General features: G+C 37.2%; 1 protein-coding gene across 3 annotated transcripts in view; it reads right to left on the bottom strand.

The window, feature by feature from the left end:
- Positions 1-22,896, bottom strand: part of ATRNL1 (attractin like 1) — a 432,283-nt gene that overhangs the window by 107,653 nt on the left and 301,734 nt on the right. For 2 of the 3 annotated variants that reach the window (XM_036385270.1, XM_036385272.1), the window contains exon 27: positions 9,664-9,771. The exons of the other annotated variant lie outside the window; for it this stretch is intronic. In XM_036385270.1, the coding sequence (XP_036241163.1) occupies positions 9,664-9,771 (108 nt within the window). The remainder of the gene's footprint in view (positions 1-9,663; positions 9,772-22,896) is intronic. 3 annotated transcript variants of the gene reach the window in all.

The following is a 22,896-nucleotide window of genomic DNA, read 5'->3' as shown; positions in this document are numbered from 1 at the left end:
ATAAAATGACATTTAAACACATTCCGAAGGGTATATTTTATTCCTTCTGATTCCTACAACTTGAAATTTTTCTCAACATAAAATAAATTGCTCCTCTACTTTTCCAACAGCCCAGTGACTTTTCCTTTAATAACCAATAAGTTGTTTGTAGAAAAGAATAACTATTTATTAACTGCAGCTGGTTCAATATTTGTACATCATTTTTAAAGGCCTAAACAGTTGAGACAAGAAGGTGACAGCAAGTACCTCTATAAACTTTCTAGTCTCTTACTGAAAGCTGGATAATAAAGATAAGAAAAAGGTCATTTTGCCAAGGATATAGTACAAGGAATGGCACTCAAAGGCAAAAATTCTACTTTAAATAAAAATCTAATAAGATTAATATATACCAAAGATGAAAAAAGGGAAAATTTTATTTCTTATGTATCTGTTAAAAACTTTACTGCTTCACACTAATGAACAATAATGTGTTACAGTCTTTGTTACAGGAAGCTCTAACAGATTTATTTTATCTGGAAGTGATCACATATCACAAATACTGCTGATTTTTGAAGGAGATAGCCCTGATACAAACTCAATGTTCTTCCCAATTTCATTGCAGTCTAACTGCCTTTTTAACTTCTACTTTACTGCAGTGTTTAGTTTATTGCAGTGTACCATTCAGAATCTTTTGATTTTCAGAAGTAATGGTCCAAGGAGAAGGTTCCTTCAGTACCATTAAAGAATCCTACTGTAAATCCTGATTGAGCCCACTCATTTTTCAAATTCCAGTATTTTGCTGGTTTTCCTATTATGAAAAGATAATTCTTCAGATTATTACTGAAATTAACACCTTATAAAATGTTTCTACCTCTGCTTTGCCAAAGCCAGTGAATGGAATCCACACCCTGTAATTCAATAAACCAGCCTCACGGTTTATTTGAAAATTTGAGTTAGTCACACCTAAGTGATCCAGTCTGCCTGGAAGCACTCACACCTTCCTGAACAATCAGTGGAAAATCAGAAACCGCCTCTCACAATATGCAGGGGAAAAAAATGAGATGAATTTTCTACAGCACAGGAAGGACATGGACCTGTTAGAGTGGATCCAGGGGAGGGCCACCAAAATTGCCAGAGAGAAGGAACAGCTCTCCTGTGAGGAAAGGCTCTGAGAGCTGTGGTTGTTCAGTCTAAAGAGAAGTCTCTGGGGGCAAGAGCTGATAAGGGAGCTGATAAGAAACATGGGGACAAACTTTAATAGGGCACATAGTGACAGCAGAACAGAGGGGGCTCAGAGCCTGCCTAAAAACTATAAAGCTTCAACCTTTTTGTTGAAATTGAGCCACCCTGCAACCAGAAATTGAAGAATTATGATGTCCAATGCACAGCAGACAGAGCCAAGCAGTAAAGTGCTGCTGGGTTGAAGAGTCATGGGAAACACATTGGATGTGTTGGATGGCACATGGGGTGGCTCTGAAGTTTGGGTGAGCTTTGAGTCATCCAGGGCAGGGGCCTTCTATGCAAATAATTCATATTCACTTCAGGCACAAAAACAGTTTGATAGGTGGTACAGAATGATAAAACTTCAGTGAAAAGTAGCATAAACTTAAATATTGCCTGGCATAGAGGTTGCCAAGTTTTGTGAAGAAAAGCCCAGGCAGTGCTTTTGTCTTGTGTCTGCTGCAGTTTCAGTGACATTGTTGGAAGGTAGAGCTGAATCTTGAGTAGGGAGCTGGAAACAAGCATGAAGGTAAAGCCTCTGAATTAGAGCTAAGGACTACAAGTTGCTAAACATCAAAGAGCACCCTCCAGTACCCGGTTCTACCTGGAAACATGGGAAATGGCTGATGAAACATTATAGTTTCTGTACCTATTTCTTCTCTTTCCTTTTAAGGACAGAAATGTCCTACTTTAAAGATAAGAAATAACTTCTGATCTAAAACCAAAAGAGGTACTAAGAAAATACACGTAACTAAAAGAGCAGCCAGTCAGAGAATGGCATGTGCAAATCAGGTGTACAGAAAAGCCCAGTAAACAGAGCAATATTCCCATCAATGTGCTTTTTAGTTATTCTGATAGCATAACTCTTTCCACGCTTTGGTATGTTCAGTTTAAATAATTCTGGAAATATCTCATTCCTATGGATTTCATATCCAAAGGCAAGATTTCCATGACCAAGCCTTGTCTGAGGAGAATCCTAAAGCTACTTAAAAACATAAGTATATAAAATTGCTTTGCATTTGCTGAATTTTGTCTACTTTATAAAATATAATTACTGAACCTGTCTACTTTATAAAATAAGATGTTGCAAAAACTGAATTCATTAAAAGGTAGAGTGTCATTATTCATAACATTTACAGAAATATATAAACACTTCTGCTTTAAAACAATCAGCACAATTACTTCGATACTCTGGATTTGCAATTATGCATAATACATTGATTTAAGAGTTCTATTCACAGCATGCCAATACCACTGAAACATCTACACTTTGCTTGTAAGCCAAAATTCCTCTATAATTGAGCATGAAATTTATTTGCAATTTTGTTCAACACAAATAATATATTTTTAGCCAAACAATTTCTGTAGTCATCTGATTATGCAGTATGTGTGCCAAACACACTCTGTGAAGTGGAAAGATACATTTTTATCAAAAACCTACACAAAATCAGGTTCTCAGAACTAATTGTGAATTTACAGATCCTACAGTTCATGTAGGTAATAAGCAAAAGCTTTACTCTCCTGTTAGGGTGAAATACTAGGAAATCAACCTCCACCTAGACAAACCTCCTCTACATCATGTCTAACGTTTTCTCACAACACCTGTTTGCCCATGAGGACAGAAATAAAGAAGCAGAGAAAAGAACATAGGGATTTAACAAAAAAAAAATTTGCACATTTAGAGACTGGATACGCTTTAGAATTGATATACAATTTTTAAAAACTTGAAGTTGAGGACTCAAGCAAAACATCAACAGGTTTTGAGGTGTTAGTGTATATTTTAGGAATAAACACACGCATACAAATATGGTCTTTATGAAAAAAACTGTGGCTTACTCCAGGCAGCATTTCTCAGGTTATTTTTAGCTTTCCCATATGCCAGAGAAGAAAAATGCTACTCAGGAATCTTAAAATATTGCTAATGTAATTCTGTGCAACAAATTGAACATCTATACCTTTTCCGTTGATTTACTATACACAACATACAAAAATGATAGCTGTGACCAGTATGCATGAGCAGCTAAGTGAGATATTTGTTCTGAATCTTAGGCTCAGAACACTCACACATTTCTAGACATACATTTTAGGTGAAGCCACAAAAATCTTACAGAAATGTAAAGATATTTAACTGGGCAGGGCAACCCTGTTGTGTGTAACCACTGTATGAGGAGCAAAATAGTGTGAATCTAAACATCTTATTTAATGAAAAACTACATTTAAGGAAGAAGGTAGTGCAAAGCAAACAATGCTGCTTTGGGGTAAATGCTTTTCTCTAGTGGAAGAACAACTGGATGTGAATTTTGGTGATATAACTTCCCTTGCACATCACATCACAAAAAAACCACACAATCTGCAGCAATCATTTACAAAGAAGGAAAAATGCTGGAAAGTGACAAAAAGTGACTCAATAGCTCAGGAGAAAGTTTTCTGGATGAACAGTACTGAGGGAGGGGGCAGAGAAGGCAGTGAGCCATCCAGGTTGAAGTGTAGCACAAAATAATGGAGTTCTTGAGATAATGGACAGCAAATTTAACATGATCTTTGAGCAATACAGAACAGCAGAAAATGTAATCCAATACAGATGTCTCCTCTTCAGTGTCAGGTGTGACATCTGACTACATCTCTCTGAGATCTAGTAGTCTAGGATGCATGGATTTTGAGAGACTATAAACATGGCAATGCACTTGTTAAGAAAAAAATAATTACATCATCAGTACAGACTTCAAGGAGAATATTGAAGCTATTCCAAATAGGATGGAGATCATGTTTGGCAGACCTACAGTCAGGGAGAGGCTGGGGTCAGAGATGACTTAACAGTTTCTGATCTTGAGAGAAAATGAAGGATGTAAATCAATGAATAAAACAGCAAAAGTGAAAAGAAGGGTGATAAATATTCAGTAACAGAAAACTAACATTGCAGTGAAGGTAATTAAGGTGTTCAAACAACAGAAATGGAACATTTTCAGAGAGTCTGAAGAAGGAAGAGCTAGGGAGCAATCAGAATAACAATAAAGACAGAGCTGAAAGGAGGTATCTAATGCAGCTATGGTACATGGGACCTCAGAAATATTTGTCCATCCTGCTCTAAAAAGCTTCCAATAAAAGAAATTCCATCACCTCCCCAGGCAATTGCTTTCAGTGATTCAGCTTTATTATGAGAAGCTTTTCTTGATACCTTCCTAAGCCTTCCCTCCTACAGTTTAAGTCCATTACACCTCTGCCACCTGCAGCACACCGAGGAAGATTTTGCCTTTCTGATTGCTGTTTCCCTTTTACATATCTGCAAGTTATTATTTGGACTCCTTTAACTAGCCTACCCCATTTTCCTTGACTTTTCATGGTAGTTATAATTTCTAGGTCTCTGATTGCTCACATTGTTCTCATCTAGATTCCTCCTCTTCCCTTGAGGTACGGAGAGCAGCTCAAGACAATGACATGACTTTTCAGTAGGGAAGAAGGGCAACTATAATGGCCTCTGATAGCTCCTGTTGCCAAATACATGTTGCCTTTATGGTCACTGGAAACAAGGTGACCATTCAAGGGAAAATTTCACCATTATCTAAAATAAATTATTACTTTTTGCAAGGGCAGTGAAACTGATACTCTGATACTGAGACTAATATTAGGAACTGAGCATATCAAGAGGAAAGCTGATGCTCTGCACCAAGGAGTTGGGAAGAGCCTGTTCCTTGGCTTTAGACATTATGTCATCAGCACAATGCAGGTGCAATGCTGATGAAGCATGCAACTAGGTGAATTTTGTTCAAAATAAGGTAGGCTGCATTTTCAAAAATTACTCACTGATTTAGTCAAATTAGATAAGAAAATTAACCCACCTTAACGAGATTTATTTGTAAACCAAGCAAAAAGTTGCCTTATTGGCAAGAGAAGCCAGCAACACAGGTTATAATATATACTACAATTACTTAAAAGTCCACAACTCTCTACTACAGGATTTCAATGTGTTTTGATAAGTCACTCTACTTTCCAGCAGCCATTCTTTGTGTAAAATGACAGCTGCTTGTGTCAGTGCACACCTTCCAATTATTTACTCAAATAAATGACAAATAATGGCCAATATTTGCTTCATACCTATCAAAAGTGCCTGAAATTCAAAACTTATTTAATGCACCATAAATATTACTCACTAGAAAACATTATTTGCTGGAGAAAAAAACATAGATTTTATTAGAAATTCAAAACGTCTGACATCATCCTACCTTGTCAGAAGCAGATGATGGTCTAATTTCTATGACAACTCTAGGGAAAATGCAGTCATTTAATGGCAAAAGGACTGAAAGATCTACCGTGTGCTTTTCTGCAGAAATAATTGTGAAATAACATTGACTTGAAAAAAACAAATCCAAGTAATACCACAAATATATCAAATGGATGATCATCACAGCAGTAAATCTGCACTTGGCCCTTCTGCAGGCAATGACATGCCTGTCTCCACTCCAGCAGATGCAGCACAGGAAGATGCTGCTGTTCAGAGTCTTAGCATGATCAGATATGAAGTGTTTGTTTACAGCAGTGTCTACCTTGTCTTACCTAAAGAAATAATCTGTCCTCATGTCCAAAAGAAAAATATCCAGAAATTAGGCAAAGAGGGGGAAAAAAATTGTTTTACTTCTCAATTAATACATAGATTAACTGAAATGACTGTCAGCAGCACAGTAGAAGAAACTCTTCAAAAGTTATTTACATTTTAGGGAAAAAAATTGCCTAAAGGAGGTTTAGAATATGAAGATAGCCTAAATGATTTAGCTTTTGGTATATACTGGAAACTAAAAAGCAGCCAAGTCAGGAAATGGCTCAGATGTCTGGAAAAAAGAAATGAAAAGAATAAAAACCATTGTAACACTGAGGGCACTGAGTGCCAAGAAGCTCAGCAATGAGCATCTATTGATCTATGATGCTACTTTGATTTTTTTTTATGATTGTGGTACTGAAAAAAATTATGGTGGTATCACAAAAGAGCTAATATTCTCAAACTCTCTGGACAGGGCACTTCTGCTGTTTTCTGGCTCTGCTCTGAACAGCCTGAGCTATGTGCTACTGCTGGCAAGGGGCCCTTGGGAATTCTCTCTGTCCTTTTCCCTTCTCCTGGCTCACCAGTGACTTCACCAGAGCCCCACTGGACTGTCCTCCTCTTGGGATCCAGAGGGTCAGTGCCTTCCAGACTTCCCTTCCCCCTCTCCACCACAGTAACTTGAGATTACTCTTGTTCTGCCCAGGAGGGAGTGAGGGGTGTCCTGCCTCCAGCTTCACCTTCCCTGCAAGGGCTCACACAGACCTCATCAACTCCAAGCAGTGCAATGGAAATCATTACAGATGCAGATCAGGACTAGCATGGGTAAAATATCATTAATATCATGGCACAACAGGAATAGGTGTTGCTTGGTACATTTAGAATTGGGATAACATCCCAATTAACATCCTATCAGTATCATTACGAAGGCAATGGTTGGTGTGATTCAGCAAAGAAGCAGGGCAAGGGAAAAATGAAGTCTGCTTTCTTCTGTGTTAAGTTTAAACTGACAATAAAACATTAAAGAGTTGTAATAAAGCCAACAGAACAGAATAGAAAACAAGATGAGACTTGTTCACGTAAAAGGTGGCCTGAGGAGGTAAAAACTGATAAATAATGTTGTTTAAATGGGTAAGAACAAAGGCTATTGCCAATGCCTAAAAACCCACTCAAGATAGGGAAGAGGAGGAATATGATGCAGAGTAAAGTTTTTTGAAGGAGTTAATATGGAGATACTGTCATTTTGTTGTCAAAATATTAAGAAAGATAGACTGATTGATGGAGACTCCAAAACTGAGGTTCAACTCTCCTCTGTAGTGTTTTCAGGATTTTATTTTTATTTGTTGCAAATTGCTGCTAACTGAAAATAGACCCAAATATTATCAGTTATATTGTAAGTATCTAAACTAGACAACCATTTCAAGTACAGTATTTATACTGTTGGGTTTTTTTTTAGCTTTTCTGAACACTGGGTAAAAAGTGCCTTACTACTGCAAACTAAACCTCTCCAGTGAAACAGCTACTATGGATATTTACAAATAAATGTAAAATACAGCTGTTAACCAAACAGTATCCTGGCATTACCATGTGCAGTCATATGAATACTGCCTTTACCAGAACATCAGCATTAATGTAGAGCTCCAGCTGTACAAAAGCATCACCACAACCACGAGAGGCAGGTGACCTTAATGAACAGCAGCTTTACTGTGCAGCTGAATGGGAGACTTGCAGCAATGTCTGGAAGAGTTCAGTGACATTACCCAGTGCCCAAAGGGCCCCGGGATCAATGTGGTGCCACTGGAAGTGTAGAGTTATTCCAACGTCAATAGAAGTGTAACAACAATGTCAAAGTATCAGCGAGTAACACACGATGCCAATAAAAGTGTGAGGAGAGGGAATGCCAGGCACCATCATCAAAACTGAACCCCTGGTATACCAGTGCAAGATCTCTGCAATGCCAGCAGAACATTTTGAAGTTACCGTATATTCTCATTTTTTCACAGAAGATCTTTAGCTTTCAGCCTCAGAAAGGGCCAATGGGCATCAGATATGACATAATTTTTAATGTAGTTGAATGATTCTAAATTAATACAATAAAATGAAGTTTACAGGTATTTTACACGATTCTGTTCTTGAACATTGTATCCTGGAAATGTGTGACCTGTATTGCCCTCAGTCCAAAAGAGCAGAATACAAAGAACAGAATGGCAACTAAAACTTTTAGTGTCCTTTCACAAAGAAGCTTAATATAGCCCCTTTATTTTTACAGAATATATACCAAAGGACAATCAATACTTGAATCACATTCATTTAATCCTCAGTACAATGACTTTTTAAAGATGTAGGATCAGTATAATTCCAAGGAAATTTTGAATGGACTTTCTTCTGTGTATAGCTACGTATTAATTAAGAAAAAACCACTATGGATGCTGAACTCTAAACAATTGCTAGAAAATGCTTAGCTAGGAAAATAAAAGAAGGTAATAAAAACTGTAAAATATAATTAAAATATTTTAGGATCTATCTCTTTTAGTGCTAAATAAAAAACACAAGAAAGAAAATGTACCAATTAAGTTGTGATGTTTACTTCTAAAGTTTAATTAAATAATCAGTATGTACAAAATTAGAGTATGGATGCCTCATCATCCATTCACTGCCTCAATTTGAAAAGAAAACAGGAAAAATCTTCTCAGGTAAGAGACAATGAAATTACATTGCAAAACAATTAACTTTTAACTGCAGTGTAATGTCCTCAGCTTGGGGAGCTGGAGAGGTCTTCTTTTCCAAGATAAGAGACAGAAATAAGGTGGTTTTGGTGAAGAATGCGAGTGGTTTAGTATTAAGTCAGAAAATAACACAGCTTCTTCAAAGAAGAAGCCACCTATTCCAAATATTTAAATTGTGACAGTGAGAAAAATTGGGATGACTTCCTGTTCAATAGCAGGACAGAGCACCTCACTTTGATAAGTACTCAATAGCTGAATCATTTTCTTCCTGCTAAGCTTTTGTTTTTCACATAACTCATTCTCCATGAACCTTGGAGCTTTGACAGATTGTATTTAACCTTCCACTGAGATTGGTTATTGAGGAAAGTAAGAGAAGCTTTGAATTTAAGAAGAATTGGCAGCAATGAAGAGTACAATCTTGAAAGATTTCAGAGCTAGCACACCTTGTTCCCAGGCCCCACCATACATAGGCTGAAGTAAAAACTGTAAACACAATATTGTAAATAAAGTTAAAGGAGTAAAGGAGTAGAAGATCATCTCCCCAAATCTGAACCTAGATTAGATATTATTATTATCCACATATGGTAATTTCCCCTCTATTTTCAGGTGAAACTTCTAGAATCCATTTCATGCATTATTACATCATTCCAATATTATATTGCTTTACATATTACTATTTCTTTTCCAATGCACTGCGATTGCAATAAAAGAATGCAGTAATGTAGCAATCTCCTACAAACAGAACCATGCAGTACAGTCTGTATGCTTTTATGTTTTAAACCTCTGTGTATCAAGCAACACTGAATTTTTACTCTAAGGTGCTTTAGTTAGGTTGTTTGTTGTAATCTCTGTTAATTAAGATAGATGTTAACTAGATGGCACTGTGTACTTGAAGGACTGAGCATGACATTTGCTGCTGACTCCTGCCCGAGTCCTGCATTCCTTCAGCTCACATCCATCACAACAGGACTGCCAGGTGAGCTGCCTGTCACCCCAGCCCAGGCTAATGGATTCTCCAGTGGTTTTAGGTGCAGCTTATGTCATGAGATTAAAACTCTGTGCCTTGGAAATGACAAAACACACGTAGCTGAGACTTGTCAGCTCCAGGTAGTCAGATGCTGCTTGGTTTCAGAAGCAGATGCAGATGAGACTGGCAATATAAATATGCAAATCACAATGGTCCCTTGTCAGCACCACTGTTCCTACCTCTAATGGCCCTCGTAGAAAGTCTGTTTGCTCAGCTCCTACTTCCAGTGCTACATCGACAGAAGCAAAGGGGCGGCTGGCCATCTGCTGTCGCTCCCGCATAAGTTGCTGATGAGGAAAAAATGATGTTTTAACAAAACATTAAAAAATGCACCAGATATCAGTCTGTCCTACTATACCTCCCATTAAAACATAAGAATGCAAACAGCATGCACACAGGCACTTTTGTGATATCAAAGTGAGAAAGTTACACCAAATCATAATCATCACCATCTATATTCACTCGAGAAACAAGCACAGAAGGTTATGATGCCTACAAACGGCCTTTTAGCTTGAACTCTGACAAACTTTCCAAATGAAAGCTTCCCTAACTGACTGTTCTCTCTAAATAACTGCTATTTCTGTAAGTTACAAGCAAATATAGAAAATGGTTGGTAAAAATAGTTGAAGTCTAATTCCACTGATAATGCATGCATTAGAACACCTGCCAAAAACAAGTCCACTTGGCCTTTAAATTTTCATAATTCATAACTAAGCCAGATGGAGTTAATAGTGTCAGGACTCAATTTTATGCAGAATCTTTTCTGGTGTTACTTTCATATGAAGAATAACGTGCCAGGATTGGGAACTCTGCAGCAGTATATCAGAATACACTCAGCTATGCTCACAGAGCTTGTATAATCCCTTCCAATCATACCAGTGTGCACAGAAGTCCCAAGCAAAACCACAAAGTTAACTCATATTTCTTCCTCTGTCTGTAATTATAATGCTTATTAAACCACAATGAATAAAAATGATGACCAGCAGTAGATATTACAGATCTTACTCCACTGGTTCAGTGCAACTAATGAAAGCATTATTAAATATTTAAGGTGAATGAGTCGTGCAATTCAAGTGGTGTGCTCCTTCAGCTGAACAGGATGTCACAGAATCTTGAAGAGACAAAACGCTTGCAAAAATGATTTATTAGAAAAGATCTGTTTCATTTTCTTAACGTTTTTCTCCCTGTTATCTCTGGAAAGCTTAAAACATTAGAAAGTGATGCCTGAATGTAAATGACACTAGCACCGTGACATACTGCTAATAAAAGCCTTTGAAATAATAAAAGGTATGCAAGCAAATATTTGCTGGCAGCTTACTAATAAACACTGTTGATTTAAGATCTGTTACAAAGCAACAAACTCATTTTGTAGTGCTTCTTATGCATTTTGCCTCAGCTTGCATTTTAAGATTGTCTATAGAAATTTAAAGACACACTCGTAACGTTAAAATCAGACCAGAACCTCTCAGTGCACAGCCAGTACATTCCCAAGGCCAGGATTTTATAGCCAAGCAGTGTTTGTCAGCAAGCACCTGCACAAATGGGCTCCCAGTATATCACACCAAGAGGGCAATCAATATGTCTGTGGGCAAAACTGCATGTTTTATGTTGAGAATAAATAAAAGCCAAGTATGAATATCTAGATGGTTAAGAATTATGTTTTTAACCCTTTACTTCAACATGAAACTGCTGGTCTCTGTCTAGGATTTACATCAGCATTGATTTACATCAATACAATTTACTAATACATTTTACAGCTGTAAAGAATTACTATGAGCCTCCAGTCCTACCAACAACTTAAGAAAGACCACAAAAACTTGAAGTATAAAATAATGAGTCCCTACATCCTAAAATTACTATATGTACCTCCTTTTCCTCTTAAAATAGCAAAAATTGAAGAAAACAGTGTAATTAGAACAGTCCTGCCACATGGAACTCATTACAGTATTCTAAGTCTGCAGAGCTATTGGCAAGTGCTTACTTTTTAATGGGAAACCAAACACTGTTTTAAACAAATAGAATTGCTTTGGGAAAATACTTAAACAAGCAGAACAACCTATGTTCCAAATGCACATATTACTATTTAAAAGATTTATTTAATGCAGATTAAAAAGAAATGTATTTTTTATATGTCCTCTGGTTTTTAAGGCCAGTAGGTTTCTCCCCCTCTTCTCCTGGTCAGGCATTCATCAGAACCTTTTCATTCACAAGACAGTCGCTGTAATTATGATAGTCTGCCATTTGAAAAGAGTGCTACAAAGATTCTTAATTAGCTCTGTAAACAAGAATGAAATCTTGAAAATGTTTGGTTGCCCATAAAGCGCTGCTGATTTTGGCAGCTGAGCACTTGCACATCAAAGTGGTTTACTCAAAACACTGCTGCTTTCCTTCATCATTTTAAAGCTCTCTGCAAGGTGCAGGACAGAAAAAAACCCAAGATGCAATGAGGAGAAATACAGGAAGATATTATGATGTTTAAAATCAGTTTTGTGGCTGGAAAAGGTCACTGACTCCCACCATTGGCAACTGTCCCTGGACCAATATTGGGACAAAGTTCTAGAGCTTCCAGTTATAGGGAATTAGTACCTCACCCACGGGGCAAGGAGCATGGAAACTGTTTGAACAGACATTTCATGAGAAGAGTGAAAAGGTTCTTCCTTACCCTCTTGGCAAAGAGATAAAAAACCAAACAAAACCCCTCCACAGATTTCACCACAACTGAGGCAGAATAAACAGGGGATAGCGGAAAGTAAAACTATAATGCTGTTACTTTTATATACTCAATTCCAAAAAATATACTGGATTTTAAAAAATCACAGGAAAAAAACCCTCAAACTCACACTTCTCCAGTAATTAGGGATATTCACTTGTAGACATCAGATAAACAGATAGTATTAACATGTAATATTTGAATATTTTATCACAAATTTGATCTATAGCATTTGGAATGCAGGCACATCTCTAAATATTCACTTTAAAGTATGGGAAATGAAAAATATTTTCTCAACATAGGGCTGAGAAATTCAATAAGCATTTATTTGACTGAGCAGACAACCAATTTCAAGTTCTACCATAATTTTAAATCTCATTAAGTACAATACTATTGACAAGATTAATTTTTTTAGGTATCTCTATTATTTAGCAGCAATTCTAGTGTATTAATTTATATCCTATTGAAGATTTTTTCATATAAAGTATAGAATTATAGGTATCTTCAGTGAAGAACAGTAAGATGCTAGGACACTATAAATTAGGTCAATTTCTCGCTCAACACCCATATAATTTTAAAACATTTCTTCTAAACCCAACCATTTTGGCATAAGTATTTCCCCATCATGGGAATATGCATTTCACCTGACTCTGCATGACATGTAGACATCTTAGCCTGCAGATTATGATAATTTTGAGTTTTGGTGTCCTAGTGAAATAAAGATTTTGAAATGGGACCTGCTTTCCATCTAGAATTTTATCCTAAGAAAGCAGTTGCCCGAGAATACAATTAAATTTTACCATCAATCAAAAAAACTTTCGTGGGGGATACCACTCCTCTGATCAACATAGTGCGGAGTAAATTAAAACGTTACATGGCATCGTGTATGCGCTACAGTAAGGAAATTCATTCCTTGCATAGTTCTTATTTAGATAGAAATGTTTTGATATTTTTTGCTCTTGGTTGATAACATCACATTCAAAATATTTTAATGACTATATTGTATTCACATACAATAAAACACTCAATGCCAAATACATATTATAGTGAGTTAACATTAACAGAATACAATATTTCAGCAAACTCAGGCTGACATGTTTCAAGTCTTGTATTTTAGGAAAGGTTACCATTTTGCTTCTTTTTTGTTTCTTTTTTTCTTTAAGATTTGCTCTCTCATGTGGAATTGGATACTGCTCTTCTGACTAGCACTGCTTTTCTACTCTGTTCACCTTCCAGCATAACTGCCCTGGAAAAGCCCTAATTGGAAAAAATCTAATAAAGTGCATGAGTTGTTAGGAACTAGGAGAGGTGTGCTTCTCTTTGTTATAGCAGACATTCCATAGAGACTGAGAGATTAGGAGAGCTGAAAAGAATGAGGCCATTTTAGTGCCGTAACAGGATGAACATAGCAATCCTTTCAAAGATCTTTCTGTTGCTCTTGGGCACCTCTAACAAGCTCCTGTAGCCCACGGGCAACCAAAGGTACCCAGAGTGTGCCATAAAGGGGGCACAGACCAGTGTGCATGCCCAGGGTCATGGGGACAGCTGCACACTGGGGTAGGAGTAAGAGGTGGCAAACACCAGAAAAAATGTTCAGGAGACTTCTGACTGCCAAACAGAGCCCGGAAGTCTCAGTACACTGTTCCAAAAATAAGGGTATGGCAGGTGGAAAAGTGTCTATTATCTTAGCAGCTGCCTAGATTTTCTAGTTTTTCTTCCTTCACACCTTAGATGGGTTTGGTTTTCTTCCTAGATGACATCACTATCAAAGTGGTACCTGGACATGTATGACTTTGTCAAGGTGAGCATTGAAAACCAGGAAAATGGTAATTCTGCAACTCTCTGCAAACTGCTGTCTAGCTCCATGCTGCACAGCCCTCCTAGAGACAAGGATTTTTCAAATGTCTAATTTGAAATTCCTGTTCTGCTTATTCATCCTGCAGCTCTCACTTGTCTGCAGTTACAACTTGGTCACCTCCTTTGCTGCTTCTGCACTGTCAACTGCTGATGTGAGTAACATCCAAAAGCTACAACAGAAGCATTAACAATGCCATGCATTAAATCTGAGTTTTATAGGAAAAATATTTGCAAGGAGAAAAAAATGTAAAAACCTCACAGAGAGTTGCACTGACGAATTTCTGATCACACTGCATTTGACAAGCTCCAAGGCTTAAAAAAAATAAAGACTGTAAGTAAATCGACAGCCCTGCAAAACCAGAGCCTCCCTAAACAACCAATTCACCCATTCATTGAATATTCTTGAAGGTTCTTACTGCCACATCCAATCAACACAAGTTACATGACTTACACACATCTGCGTGGATCACTGATATTTTAGTTAGAAACACAATTTAATTCTCTTCCTAATTCTTAAGTTTTCATTTTCAAACTGAATTATACATAGTGATATTGTAATGAAGCCCTGATTATTCACTTTAATTTGCACAAGACAAAGCTTGCCTCTGTAAATTTTCTCATTGTAACTCTTGGTGTTGAAAATCTCTTCAGATTAAATTGGCTATTTATATGGCTGGAAAGGAGAGCAATTTCTCATTTAAATGTTGAATAAAATATTTGACTTGGTTAATTTCCAAATCAGCTGCTTTCACCGGAAAGCCAGATCACAGTCATTAAACCTTTTTGTTGGGTTTTAGGTGAAATAAGCTCACTATTCCATGACTGCATGAGGTACACTGATTTTAAGAGATGGATAAAAGCTGGCATAGGAAACCAAGCAGCAGGAATAGCCATGGTTCTGACCGAATCTGACAATCTGAATTCAGTCATTCCCTCCACCATGAACATCCTAAACAATCATTTTCCCTCTGCCTCATTTCCCACCGTGCTAAGTGGAAAGTTCCCTGATACAAGAGTGCATTCAGGTAGGCAATGAGATATTACAATGATGGACATAGTATAACGTGCTATTTGCACTGCAAAATAGAGTCTGTGGAAACTTCCTGCGATACCAGGGCCTATTCCATATCACTTTCTTGTAAAATTGCCTGAAGAAAAGGTGCTCTCAGGCGTGTGCAAAGATCTGTCATGGGAAAAAAATAAGAGGAGTTATACTTTTTGTCCTAGCTTTATACTGAATAAAATGAAGGGCTATTTAAACTAGACATACTCCAGCAAACAACAGCTAAGACATACTTAAAATACAGTGTACACATCCCCAAAAAATAACAGTTCCAAAAGGTCAAGTTTTTATGTATCCCTTTTGGAAACCAAATACCAGTCGTCTGCAATTTCCCTTGAACAAATCAAAAATGAGAAAAAAAGATGAGCCCTGAAAAGGTCATTTTTTTGCTAGATCCAAGGAACAGATATTTAATGTATTGCACATTAGCAAGCAAAGAGCAAAATGTGAATCTGCTGTGACTTCAGCTTTTGGAACTTTGTGATACTGGAATAGAATTCCCATCTCTAGAACACTGAAAGTGGCACCCTGGGTGATGCTCATTTGCCAGCAATTTATGGGGGATTGTGTTACAACAAGGTTGTGTTTGATCCTTCATATTTTTCCCCTAAAGAGTATTTTGGCATGGGGAGATTTTTTGGGTGCTAAGAATCAATAATAAACTCAAAATTCAACTCCCTGCTTTAAAATTTAAGAAGTGTTAAACACGACCAAATCCTATTATCACTTTCACTTGGATCACAGTGAATCCATGTAGCACATTTACACAGATCTGTAACCACTAACATTTTAAAGGTTCCTAAAGATGTACTTAAGTCTTTCAGTAGGTTTTGCTAATCACAGAATTTTGCTCTTATCCCAAGTTGAGTGGGTTTAAAAATCCCTTCAGCAAACTGTTGAATATTTTGCTCTTAGCTATCACAGCCATCGTCAGTTGACAGAAAAATTCTAAAAATGCTTGTTCTGCAAAGTAATTCTGTGCACAGAGAAGAGCCAGGTCAACTAATTGCAGATGTTGAAATGCTTCCACAGAAAACATTTAGTATTTGCCTAAGGACAGTTGTTTTTAAGTGAATATATTAAAATATGTCTTCAAATTATTTCAGAATATGAAAGAGAGAGTCAAAAATTGTATGGTGCAAACTACCCCTTGGAACTCTGTCATCTACAATGGTGCCACATAAATACTGCTTTCAAAATGTTTTCTAAAGAACTGCTTAAAAATGTAACTACCATTTTTATGAGTGAAATAGCCACAGTGGGAAACTTCCTTAAAATAACAAAATCTCAGTCCTTCCTATCAACAGTTGTTAAGCAGTGGCCTTTTGACACGAGGCACCATTAATATTACCCATCATTACCATAACTGTTAAAAAACAGCTCTAGTTCTTATCTTAAACAACAGATGACAAGCTGGTAATTTGCAGCTCTTCCTAAAGTAATTCAAATTGCTTTAAAGATAGCAAACATGTTCTGATAAAGGAAACCGGGTTTAAGTGGTGCCCCATGAGATCACTTGGTCCACACCCCTGTGCCTTGCTCCTACACAAGGGCAGTGTGATCATGATTCTTCTGGCAGATGTATGTTTTTAAAAAAAGGCCATAGTGGTTCCACAGTTCCTCCAGAAGTCCAGAACACTTAAATTAAATCTCCATGTTGAAATTTAAGCCAATGTCTGCAGTGGAGACCATTCTCTGTTTACAAGTGAGGAGAAATCTCCCCCAAAACTCCTGTGTGCTTTACAGGACTTCCTCATAAATCTGAAGTTTCCCTTCAGCCTTCTCAACTGTAAACAAATGTGAGTATGTAAATGTTATCTCACCACTCCTGCTCCCATCTTCAGTGCTCCCTTCTGTCTTTTAAACCAACACCAGAATCAGATTCCAGCAGAAACCCACCTGATGCACCATTCCCTTACAATGAACAACTTGTATCCAACAACTTCAAGAACACACTTTGACATTCACTTCCTATTTGTCTAAAAAGTCTGTTAATCTGTTGTATCAAGAAATTGGGTTTGGCTCGACACAACTTGTGCTTGAAAAAAACAACATTAAATCCCTCACTTAATTTTTTTTTCTACATTCCTACTGATCATGTAAAAATTGTTTATCCCAATACTTTCCTAAGAATTCATGATAAATTGGCTGGTGCCTAATTGCCCAGCCCTTCCTTTGCCCTCTTCTTTTCTTAGATGGGAATTATCTCTGGTTGTACTTGAAATCTCAGAACCCTGACATGCTCTGGAATCATGTATGTGCTCAGCTAATTCTCTACATATTCTAAAATATATTTAACCAGGTTTTGATAACTGAAAATATTTAGCAAGCATTCTCCTAAACATTTTTCTACTTTACTGCTTGATATTGTACCCCATTTTCACTGCAGGTACTTAAGAACCTTTTTAAAGAGGCCATATCTAAAGAACTTTTAAAAAGAGACTATTCCCTAGCACAGAGAAAGTCAGAAAAAAAGCAGTATACATATTATTACTTTAAAGAGAAGCTAAAGTGCAGGACATGTATATCTTAATTTACAAACAATGTCAATGCATTTTTTAACCTACATGACAGAAAAAGGGTAGACACTAGATTTGTTTCTTTTGTGAAGTGATGTGAAAAGTTGCAGTCCAAATTTTAATGACTGAATTGGAGCTAGGCCAATTTATAAAAAGCTGAAGTGTCTGAAATGTACCTGGATGCCAGGCCCCGTAGTCACTTCAGGTGATCAAATATTCAGATTTTCTTTCCAGATGACATTGAATTCAAGGCCTATATTTATTTTTCTTCATTTTTAATGAAATTATAACACATACAAAAGTTAGAAAAGAAATAATAATGCTGAGTAGGAAAACCAGGCTGTATTCCAACAAAGATTAAGGTTGTCTTTATTATTACCTCCAATTCTTTAAAACCATCTATTATTTGAGATTACTGGTACACTGATAAAGTGACAATGTAAATTAAACTTTTTAGGTGCAGCACCACTGACAATCACAGTACTATCCTAAAGTGATCCTTTAGAAGCTCCTTAAAGCATAAATGATATCACCATTAAGGAAATTAAACAGGTGATGTACCATGACTGACTGATGCCTTTAAATGCTTTCAAGCTTTAATCTTTAGAGTATTTAGCTGAATAACCATCATTGTCCCTGCCTTGCCTTTGCCTACCAAAAAGAGGTACCTTGACCAGTGTTCCTGCCTGTGTCAGGATGGAAATGCCCTGACTCACAGGAATCCCCAGTGTGAGGAGCTGAATGGTCAAGCTACAGTACCTGGTGCTACTGCCTCGGGGGAGTAAAGGCCTTCTATAAAATCCTTGCAAATTTTGACCCTGTGTTACAAGCTTGTTAAATCACTTTTCATTAAAAATGAGCCTCACTTTTAGCTCAACCACTGCATCCAGTAGAAGTTTTAATACCCAGTATTTTTCACATCAGCCATTCAATCAAATCATTAGTAAAGTCATAGTTTTAAGTTATAGCCAAGACCAGAAATAAGTCTGGACACTCCAAATGTACAGAAACAAATTTCACCCACTTGGCATTTTCAGCAAGAAGGGGTTTGAAACTAGGATGCCCATCTGAAATCTGGGTGCTAGCCAAAGAAATATTTCAAACTTCACAGATTTGTTCACCATACGTGGTACATTCAGGTCAGCAAGAATTTGGCACAAACTGCTGGGGGGAATGGCATGTGGGCAGAGCCAGTTCATGTTGTGCAGGGGAGCAAGAGGCTCTGAAACTGATGCAATTCTGCTGTTGGATCAGAGTAATAATGTGAGTTAAAGCAAGTCTCCTTTGTTCGTGTTGCTTCTGTTGGAAACAACTGATTTAGTAGATGTGAGACGCTACACTTCTAATGGGGGTTGCTCAAGAATACTTGAACAGTAAATCTGATGGAAAAGCTTTCCACTCCTGCTAGAGAACTAAAAAATCAAGGCCACTGAGCATCCCTTACCTTTGAAAGAAACCAAGGAACCAAGACAGTTTGCTCTGAGTTCAAATATCTTGAACAGGAAAGTACAAAAATCAAGAAACTGCTGAAACGTCTAACATTTCTATGGAGAATTATTTTAAGAGTTGAGTTGCTACCTAGAAAGCTAAAGGGATGAGAACTTGTCTAATCTCCTAAAATATTTCAGCTACATCAGAATTTCAGAAATAGACAGCTTTCAAGCATAACTACACCAAAAAGTTTAAAATTCAGTTCTGAAATAAGAAGCACAACAGTAATTCCAAGAGACTACCTTGGCAATATCTGTAGCAGCAGAAGTCAGGTTGCTATTCTATTAATCTTAATAATTTTGTGCACAAACCAGCTGCATAAAAGGAAATCTGACTTTCCCAGTACTGCTCCTACAAGGGATTGCACCAGCCTGTGTGTGTGCATACTCTACAGATTAGAAAGAAATACTGTGAAGAAGTTAATCCCTCACTGCTGCTACACTGAGACTTTCAATATAAAAGTGACAGAGTGTAAATCAAAGCACCCTGGCATTTTGAGCTCCAGTCAGAATGTTTCAAGAGAGAGAAGTGGGACGATTTAGAGTTCATCAATTATATCACATCAAATTATCCTCTATCACAGGCTTGGCGCGACAGCTTTCATCTATTTTAATTTACAACAGAGAGGACAGCCAAGTACAGGATTGTGGCAATGACACAGTCAGAGGGAAGCACAGCACTTCTGTGTCACAGGAATGGAAGGCTTGTCTGAACAGCCACTTCAGCTGGGTCAAACACTCCAGCCACATTTTGTTTCTTCCATTTGCTTTGATCCAACACCTCTCATCCTCATTGAAGGAAGCAATGTACTCAACATATTTTTAGCAGTTCTGCAGCCACTGTCCTACAGACTCTGTCCTGTATACATCCACCTTACACAGTGCTTTACCTTTGCAGTTAAATCCTCAAATAGATGAGTAGACTCATGGAATGCTATTGTAACTGTATGTGGTTAGGACAGAGGCTAGCTACCTTAAAGTAAAATCACTATCAGTAAATTGTTAGAATTTGCCTTCCAATTGACAGACTTTAAATTTGTATTTGCCATGGTTATTCGAAGACACTGACAGTGCAATAACTTAAATCACAGAGAAGCACAGGAAAGCACTGAAGGACCTTGCACAGATGTAACATCACAAAACATTTTATATTAAGAATTCATCCTTTTGCTATGGATATGATCACAAGCACTGTGCATCATTTAAATTGTGGTTAAAGGCTTAGACAGATTCAAACAGAAAATGGGTCTTGTGTTAGCACTGCATAGTGGGGAATTTGCACGATGATGAAAAGTCAGCTTTACTGTTTCTACCCACAGTAAATCCTAAGAAAGAAACAAAAAGAACAAGAGACATTTTCCACATAGCATTCAGTTTCCCTCTTCTCCTTTCTTTTTTTTTAACACAGGCAAATGAATGTAGGGATTTAAAAATGCATATATTGCAATGATTACTTCACCAGAATGAGCAGGCACTTCCAAAAGTATATTTCCACACAAGCTCTGTGCACATTGGAATTATGTGCACATCACTTTTACCTGCTTTCCTCTAATATGGCCCATTTCCAAATTAAATACTGCAAGCTTTAGGCAAGTCAAGGTCATCTTTCCCATTCCTTTACTTCCTCCCCAAGCTTGACTTTACTGGTAGGATTTTAAGTAGTGAATTACTACTAGGACTACTACTAATAGGTTTTTATGGCAGTCTTAAAGGGTTTTTTAAATAACTGTATCAGATTGAAATGCTTAGGGACAAATAAATTAACAGAATTTCTGACTTCTACTTTCTAGAAACTCTCATATGATATTAGAGTGATTAGTTGAAACAAAAATGTAAGAGACAAGATTATTTTTACCTGGAATCTTAATTGCCTCCTTTTTATATGCAGTCTCGTATAGTTCGTATAAAGAGTAAATAAATACAACAAAATATATATTCATGACATTCCTCTCAGGAAACTGAAAACATCAGACATTTTTATATTGTGCAACAGTAAGTCACCTTTTGCATAGGAATCCTTTACCTGCATTAGAGAGAAACCTAAATTTTTCAACAATGTGGACTTGTCTCCTGCTATTGTTTCCAGCTGGATTGGTTTAAAATGTCAGGGAACTTGCTACGTGCTAATAGCTTTTATATATGGGCATCTGCTAAATGCTTTCAAATCTACACCACCATAATATGAGAGACAGCTGGAATTTCATTAATTGAAATTTATTTACCAAGAATAAAAAAAAGCCAATAATATCCTTAATTGTGAGACAAAAGGAAACAGAGATATATATGAGTTAAAGGTGCCACACATCTCAAATCTCAAGCAGACTTATATTTATAACAGTGCATGCAAAGCAAGGCCTTGCCCTCAGGAGCTCCTTAAAAAGAGCATGACAATGATGATTTGGCTAATTAATTTTCCCAACTTATTTGAAATGGAGGGAAGTTTCTAAAATGTAATGCTCAAACCATTCAACATGAGTTTTGACTGTCTTACTTGGGGCTGTGGTGGTTGGTTGATTATTAACAGGGAAAAAGATATTTCTTGATTATGTGAACTTTGAAATTTAAATAGATATGCTTTAACCAACAAATACGAATTTATGAATTTATATTCTCTCTCCTATTTAACTGAGGACCAGCAAACCTTCTCTATTTTCATCTGGGTAAGGATCCCACTCAATATCAGCTCTAGCACAGGTTCAAAATGCCAAATGACAGCAGGGAAGCCTGGGACGCCGCAGAGGAGGCAGCTGCTTGCTGTGAAGCAAAGATCAGGTTCCTGTCAGTGAAGGTGAGCTGAAAGACCACAAAGGTGTGAAGTACAAGAGCATTGCTGGGATGTGATGCCCTGAAAGGATTCTCTGATCCTTCCCTGCCACACATAAATGATGTGGGCTACAGAAGCCATTGAAGGTACTACAGGAGACATTTCTGGACAATGCCCCCATTGCAGTTTCCCTGCACCCGTGGAGAACTTTCTCCACCTTGCTCACTCCTTAAGACAAACTATTGAAGACTGGGGATCTTGTACATTGCTAATAGGTGCCAAACCCTCAGCTAAGGCCACCAGGAGAAGAGAAGGATGTTTTTCCTCACCAGATTAGGAGGGGTTTGGAGCTTCTCATGGAGTAGGATCTTGCTTTGATTGCTCAATAAAACCATTCTTTATGCCCACATTTCATACCAGTGTAGAAAATCCAGTTTATATAGAGGCAAGCAGCTTGACAGTGCTGGGATACAGGGCTGGAAGATCAGCATCTGCTGTGATTTTTCCTATGTGATTTTCCCCGAATATTTGTATTAGGAGAAGGAAACATAAAAATGCAGCAGCAAAGACAGCTCGATGACAGGCAGAGGGAGACTGAACAGTCCCACTTAGTGGATTATTAAACTGTGTTACCAAATTAAAAATGTACACAGACACAGGTTACTTTAACCACATCTTGTCCTTCATGTCCTGTATGGCCATTTTTAAGGGTCAGTACACAGGAGCTACTTTTACTTGGGTAAGTAGCTCCAAACAGGTCCCTACAAATAATTTGGATATTTTTGGTGATGGATTATATTAATTTTTTCAAAATTCTACCTGGTTCAAGATTCAAAGAACCATATTATCCCCACAGGTAATTTCTTCAACATTTTATGAATACTCAGGGGACTTAGAAAAAGTTCTTATATTTTTGTTTTTTGATAATTTATATTTTTAGCACGAAGTTAAAATTGCCAACATCCATGATTCAAATACAAAAATCCACTCTATATAAGAACTCCTAAGT

The sequence above is a fragment of the Molothrus ater genome, chromosome 8 (genome assembly GCF_012460135.2).
Source record: "Molothrus ater isolate BHLD 08-10-18 breed brown headed cowbird chromosome 8, BPBGC_Mater_1.1, whole genome shotgun sequence".
NCBI lineage: Eukaryota > Metazoa > Chordata > Aves > Passeriformes > Icteridae > Molothrus > Molothrus ater.
This window is presented reverse-complemented; position numbering and strand designations above follow the sequence as displayed.